The sequence below is a fragment of the Ictalurus furcatus genome, chromosome 4 (assembly GCF_023375685.1).
Source record: "Ictalurus furcatus strain D&B chromosome 4, Billie_1.0, whole genome shotgun sequence".
In the NCBI taxonomy this organism is placed as follows: Eukaryota; Metazoa; Chordata; class Actinopteri; order Siluriformes; family Ictaluridae; genus Ictalurus; species Ictalurus furcatus.
In genome coordinates, this window is record NC_071258.1 from 28856203 (window position 1) to 28863702 (window position 7500).

General features: G+C 43.1%; 1 protein-coding gene across 1 annotated transcript in view; it reads left to right on the top strand.

Moving 5' to 3' along the window:
* Positions 1-7500, top strand: part of frmd4a (FERM domain containing 4A) — a 109415-nt gene that overhangs the window by 59199 nt on the left and 42716 nt on the right. Inside the window, exons 8-11 of the mRNA XM_053623519.1 lie at positions 464-547; positions 1083-1148; positions 3014-3071; positions 3347-3433. Of these exons, the coding sequence (XP_053479494.1) occupies positions 464-547; positions 1083-1148; positions 3014-3071; positions 3347-3433 (295 nt within the window). The remainder of the gene's footprint in view (positions 1-463; positions 548-1082; positions 1149-3013; positions 3072-3346; positions 3434-7500) is intronic.

The following is a 7500-nucleotide window of genomic DNA, read 5'->3' on the forward strand; positions in this document are numbered from 1 at the left end:
TTAAGTAAACATTTCCAAAGGTTTTATGTAGTCAGGACTCATTTATACAGCAAAATTATATATAAATATATTTACAAAAATTATGGCATCTATAGGCTGTCTAGCTATATATATAAATATATATATATCATGCAAAATGTTCCTTGTATTTCTCTGCTTTGCTTTCTTTATTTCCTTCACATTCTACTGCTTTCCTCTTTCTGCTTCATATCTGAGGGCCTTGTCTGTAGGGGAAACATTTTGGTGCAACACTCAGCAGGAGGAGCTATTGAACTGTAACACCTGGATTATTTTACCTGCAAGGCTTTGTATGAAGTTCTAGACAAGCGTGATAGGTCAGGCAACTTGCAGCTTACCTTGAGTTTGTATACTCTGCTTTCTTGCCTGGAGTCAGTGGATTTTTGCAGTGCATTGTGGGAACTGAACGCATATATCAGTGATTGCTTTGTGTTTTGTGTTGCAGTAACGAAACAACACGGGCAGACCTGAAGAAACTGCCCGCTCTGCCCACACAGGCCCTCAAAGAGCACCCGTCCCTCGCTTACTGGTGAGACACACACACACACACACACACACACACACACACACACACACACACACACAGAGTTGAACTGATTTGAAGGTTAATAAATTTCACATGCACACACAGTGCAGCATCACATTATTCAAATGCACAGTTTAAAAAAACAAAAACAAAAGACTCAACCGGACTCAGTGACCCACTTTAGCTTTAGACGAGATGAATCAGAATCGGATGCAGAGGTTCTGGAGTTATTCCGAGTCATATCCACTGCTGAAAATGACAGTTCATTCCTCTGTGTTTCTGTTACATCCACCCAGCGGCAGATTTGTAGACAGCCCTCTTTGAGCACTGCAGCTTATCTCTCTTCCTGGTCTCCGGTTTCACTCCCAGCATCTGCATGCTGTTTGGTCTCGCTGTGGAATTTAACCGGGCTGACAGCCACGTTCTCACGATCCTCCTGCCATGAAACTGTCATTTCTAACCCCAGTGCACATGTGTTTGTGTCTGGTTGTGATTTTTTTTTTTTTTTTATTGTATTTGATTTTTCTTTTTTTTCCAGTGAGGACCGAGTGATCGAGCACTATAAGAAGCTGAGCGGCCAGTCCAGGGGCCAGGCCATCGTCAAGTAAGACCCTCACAAACAAAGAACGGAAAGAAAGGAATTACCAATGAAGAAACAACTATTTGAACTGCTGTATTCCTGAATGTGTCATTTTGAACCATGAAATTAACGGCTGAAGATGTCAGAGATACATCTCTAGATCTTATCCTTATTAAAAACACTAGGAGTATGCATGACATACGAACGGAAACACCCCCCTCTCGCTTTAGTTCCAAGTAGAAGCTTACATTAGTTACAGGCAGCCCCAAATGGCATTTCACAACCTCAGTCATGAATTGCGTTGCCATATTCTCAGCTATTTACATAGCACGAGCCAAATCTCTTCAAATATGTGTGGCGGTCTGGGAAAACCCATCAGAACGGTCACTGCAGTTGAATTCTGGCAAACAGCCATTGTTTAGACTGAAATATTTGGTACTCGTTCAGGCTGGCATGTATTTCGACATCTCTGCTTTAAGACACTCGAAGGTTTTTTTATTTACTTTTGAATCCCGCGTCGGTTTTCTGCAAACAATTACGTTGGGTAAAGACCCAGTTCAGCAAAAAAAAAAAAACAACAACTTGCTAGCTAAGTGTGATTTCCTCCCACTGGAGTCGTTGTTGGATAGCTACAAGCCGTAGCATACCGGTATAAGTCTAATCAGTTGAATTTGTAATCAGATATATCCACGATGCTCCTGCGCCACAGTTGGAAATTTTCGGCCATTTCGCTTTTAGAAGTGTCACTTAACTCTGCCTTCTACATGCAAAGCTCTAACCCTCAGTTTGTGGATTTTATTTTAAATAAACGAAAAAATAGTACAAAAATAAAAGTTTGCCCCCCCCCCCCCCGATTAATCGGACAATAAATAAATTGTCCGAAAACTCGATTATGAAGATAATCGTTAGTTGGAGCCCTAGTTGCCAGATTGGACAAGTTAACACTGTCATTGATGCTTGCAGTGAAAATTGGGACTGGTTCATTTTCGTTAGTTATTTTATATACGGGTCGTTAGATCTAGGATTCCACCTGCTCTAAATCATTCACAGAGATAAATTAGCGCTATAACATTTATTTGAATGAATTATAATAAATAGTTATCAGAGAGAGAGAGAGAGAGTGAATGTGTGTGAATTACCTGCATCTGTGCCGCATCTCTACTAATAATCACGCTGTGAGTTTAACTGTATGTTGCTAGGGTTACAGTTGTTCATCATGACTGGAACTACCTGTGGTATATATGCTTTTAACGCACACCTTCCAGCCAATCAGAATCGAGTATTCTGAAAGACCATGGTGTGTGTGTGTGTGTGTGTGTGTGTGTGTGTGTATATATATATATATATATATATATATATATATATATATATATATATATATATATAGTATAAGAAAACGTCGAAATTTCACAATGTGAACTGTTCTCCTGTAACTGTTCTGTGGCTAAACGCTTCAACATACCACCTAACAAACATCCTTGAATAATTTGCATATCAGACGTGATTGGTCCCGGGCCGTACTATTTAGTGAGATCACAGTCTTCGTACGTCACGCTCTCTGATTCTGTTAATAGAAGCACCGTGAATGTCTTGTTATTATAGATATGTTAATTGTGGGGGGGGGGGGCACGGGGGGGTTTTAACTATTATAAGAAGCATGTTTTTCAGTGTTTTCAGTGTGCCAAGTAGTGATTACAAGAATATTTCTGTCTGTACATTAAAAAAGAAAAAACTTGAGGTTTTTTTTTGTACTGTCACTTGATGCTGGTGCACTTTAGAAGTGATTAATACGTGCACGTTTGGGACAGTTAGTCGGGTCTGTGTGCTGAGTTATGTGGGCTCTCAAACCCCCTTCTCTTTCTCTCTCTCTCTCTCTCTCTCTCTCTCAGTTATATGAGCATAGTGGAGTCACTGCCTACATATGGAGTGCATTACTACGCGGTTAAGGTGGGTCTCTACTTCATAAGTGCATGGAAATGTATCAGTATTAGATTCAGCCTACACACAAACACACACACACACACACACACACACACACACATATATATATATATATATATATATGACCGCAGTGTCCTCTCCCTCACATGACCCTGTTTGGCACACGTTCTGTGTCTATGAGAAGGCGCTAGGTGATAACGTGGGTGTTTCTGTTCACAATGCTGCTGTCATCCACCGCATAAATTTTGACCCCCCAACCCTGTTCTCTCTCTCCGTCTCAGGATAAGCAGGGGATCCCGTGGTGGTTGGGGTTGAGTTATAAAGGCATCTTTCAGTATGACTACCAAGACAAAGTCAAACCCAGAAAGGTAAGGAACTCTCTCTGTCCGTCTCTTCTTCTTTTTTTTTCCCCCTCTCTTCTGACTTAATTACTGCCCGTGTGTGTAGGCCTGGCGAGTTTGCTTGCCTCGAATCACATCACAAGACATTTTGTGGTTCCAGAGTGTGTAAGTCTGAACCACGTCGAGACGGTCAGTGTATTTCGGGAAACAGGAACCGCTGTCTTTTTGCCTTGGGTTTAAAAAACCGAAACATCAACCTCAACGTTGACTCAGTGTGCGCGTTTAATACATATTTTATACTCTACATGGCGCCAAGCGTTATCTTCTCTTGCGTGTGCGGGTGTAGCACATCATCCTCTGACCTCTCAGCTCCCGACATCGCCAAAAACAAGCTGCGACCTTACAAGGTCAAAACGTCTGCTCTTTGAACAACCCCTGAAGTTAATGACCCCTGTGGTTTCCCTTCAGGGTGGAACGTGAAACAGAGAAACACAAACTTTCGGACAGATCACACTCCATAACTCACACCCTACAGCTCTGATATGTTTTCACTCCCTCTGTGTGTGTGTGTGTGTAGATGGTTTTTTTTTTTTTTTATCCTGTGTCTCAATCCGCTTCTGAAGCTCAGCAGAAAGGGAGGTTTTGCAGAGTTTGTGTGTGGTGGTGGAAAAATGCGTTTGTGCACTTTCCTCCAAAACCACACTCTAAAAATAGCGTTCAAAGCCCAGTGTCATCCAGCCAAGCGTGAGGGCAAACCTACAGGCCTACTCGGAGAGATCCGTTACATAGAGACGAGAAAAAGGGCAAAAGAGAGAGAGAGTGAGGGAGAACCGAGGCAGGAAAGGAGAAGGAGACACAAAAGAGAGAGTGAACAGAGACAGGAAAGGAGAAGCAGAAATGCAGAAAGGGAACGAAAAAGAGACGCCTTTGCAGAAATTGTAGACCAAGGGTGCAAGCGAAGCAGAACGCACAATCAGCGCTTGTTACTGAGAACTCGGTTCACATACAATAACAGAGGTGAGGGTTTTTTCGCCCCCCTAATCATTAATAGCAGAGGTTTGAGTTCCTCCCAGCCCGTATCTATCCGTCTTTACTGCACACACTAATGTAGAACTTAATGCTCTGTTAGTGGAAGGCTGAGAAAACTCTCACCCAGTTCAGAATGCAGGATGAAGTCGTGTGTATGAGCAAGGAAAAACAGGCGAGTGTGTTAGCATGCTCCGACCCGGTTACCTACACTCCGCTCCAGCACCAAACCTTTGTGGACACCTGACCATCACGTTCATATGTATCTTGTTGAACATCCCAGTCCAGATTTAGTCCTGCTTTGCTGTTATAACCATCACTCTGCTGGGAACTAGATTTTGGAGGGTTGCTGTGGGGATTTGTGTTCATTCAGCTACAAGAGCATGGGTGAGGTCAGGCAGTGATGTTGGATGAGGAGGCCCGGGGTCAAATCGCCGTTCCAGTTCATCCCAAAGGTGTTGAGGTCAGGGTTCTGTGCAGGAGTTCTTCTACTCCAGCCTTGGCAAACCATGTCTTCATGGAGCTCGCTTTGTGCACAGGAAGGTGCTGAACAGTTTTGCCCCCTCTTAGTTCCAGTGAAGGGAATTGTCAAGCTATAGTACTACACAAAGACATTCTATACAATTGTGTGCGTCCAACTTTGTCGCATGTGACACATTTGCCTCGCAGCTCCGGTGTTGGCGGTTCGATTCCCACCTCCGCCCTGTGCGTGCGGACTTTGCGTGTTCTTCCAGTGCTGCGGGGTTTCCTCCCTAAGTCCAAAGACATGCATTGTGTGAATGTGTTTATGATTGTGCCCTGCGATGGGTTGATACCCCATCTACGGTGTCCCCGCCTTGTGCCCTGAGTTCCCTGGGACAGGCTCCAGGCTCCCCGCGATCCTGTGTAGGATAAGTGGTACAGAAAATGGAGTTTGTGTGTTTTTCTCACTACAGAGAAACATGACAAATCCATTCTCTGTGCCAGACTACAAGTACGGTTGATAAAGCTTAGACAGAAAAAAAACTGGAGTATTCCTATAAAGTAATCATGGGATATTGTCAGCATTTAACCGTCGTTTCATTGGTTCACTTAAAACGGAAGCGTCGTTATTTTACATAAAGGTCGACACTTCGTGTCCTCCAGCCTAACTTGTGGTACATCGCACCATGTGCCAGTACGGTCTGCAGCCCTATATCATGATGCTCGCACCTCTGTACTTCACTGTAAGTGTGGAGTTCTTGGGATCACACACGAAACCGTTCTTTCTCCAAGCATGACGAGATGAATTACTGCCAAAGAGTTCGAGTTTTGTTTTGTCCGACCAGCGTGTATAGTTTTGGTATGTCTGAATGCTTTTAGACGCACATCTCTATGCATTTGATGAGGTGCAGGAACAGAGATGCTTGTGGTGCAATTTGTTGCTTAGTTTTGTCTGCATAACTGCTCTTCCGGGCCTGTGTGTGTGGAGTTTGCATGTTCTCCCCATGCTGCGGGGGTTTCCTCCAAAGACATGCATGGTAGGCCTCCAAAGACATGCATGGTAGGCCTGTCCAAAGTGGCATGTCCGTAGTGTCCGTAGTGTGTGAGTGTGTATGTGATTGTGCCCTGCGATGGATTGGCACCCTGTCCAGGGTGTACCCCGCCTTGTGCCCCAATGCTCCCTGGGATAGGCTCCAGGTTTCCCCGTGACCCTGAAGGAAGAATAAGCGGTGTAGAAGATGGATGGATGGATGGAACCACTCTTCCTGCTGGTTTCAGTTCGTCCTGCAACTCTTTTCAGTGACTTCTCTCTTACTTTCCTTATCATTAGTCTGAGAGCGAGTGGTGCAACTGTTCCGGGATGATCAGTTCCTCGTTTCATGAACTTTCCATCTGCATATTAGAACCACTTGTACTGACAGGGATGTTTAACATTGCTAAGATGCTAAGGCTCTGTAGGGTTTGTTTGTTTGTTTGTTTGTTTGTTTGTTTTTTACATTCGAGCATTGCTTAATAATGTTGTCCTTGAGAACTTTAGAAAGCTTCTTCACCGTCACCATGCTACGCCCAACCAATCACAAGGTCTTGCATAATCTATTAAAAATATAGTGTCCACATGTTATTTTTTTTTTTAGAGTTCCATATTAATTTGATCTTTTTTATGCTTATGAACATATACTCTTTTCGGTATAAAAGCCAAAAGACGTGTGTAAATTTGAAGGGGATATACTGTATGTACTGGAAGTCTGTGAAATAACAAGAAACAAAAGTACATGAATATGTATTCCCCCTCACTGTATATACGGGGGTGAGTTGTTTATCTATTTACCTATTTATTTATTTCAAAATGTCAATAAGAATCGAATTATCCTCGTGGTTAGCGTTTAAAGCAGAGTCACTGGAGTCATGGGAATTACGACCGGTCTTATTGCAGCTATTAAATACATTTATACAGGTCTTTATCGTTGCGGTTTTGAAGAGATATACGCCTACTGTGTATCATTGAACCGCAAAGGTTGTTGTTTAACGTCCCTTAAAACTAATTTATTACCGAAATACCGGTTTCGATATTGAGCGCAACATTTATGAGTATCATTTGAGCTTTTCAGGTGCATGCCTTGTTCAGATGGTCTCTGATGTACAGTGAGTCAGTGCTGAGAGTGTCGGGTCATGGCTCATACTGACCCCCCTATGAGACCCCCCCCACCCCCCCACTTTCACAGGAGTACCACTCGGAGTAATACACGCTCTTTGTGAGAGTGGACAGCAGGGTGTGTGTTGTGTTCTGCAGAGGTTAATAATAGTGTGTGATAGTCATAATAACAACACACCCGTGACATTTACATTAGAGCAGTACAGCCAGACTCTTGGCTCCAAAACTCTGAGACATGGCAGGACATTTATAGTATGTAACATAAATGTAATCACGGATACATCCGAATCCCCACCTCACATACAAAGCATGACCTTTAACTTAAACCTGACCCCTAATTCTAACTCTATAACTTGATTTATTTACTTATTTATTTATTTTATACCTAATGCTAATTTGACTCGGACCTTAACCTGAATGCTGACCCTGACCCTAACAGAAGCCTAAATATTGT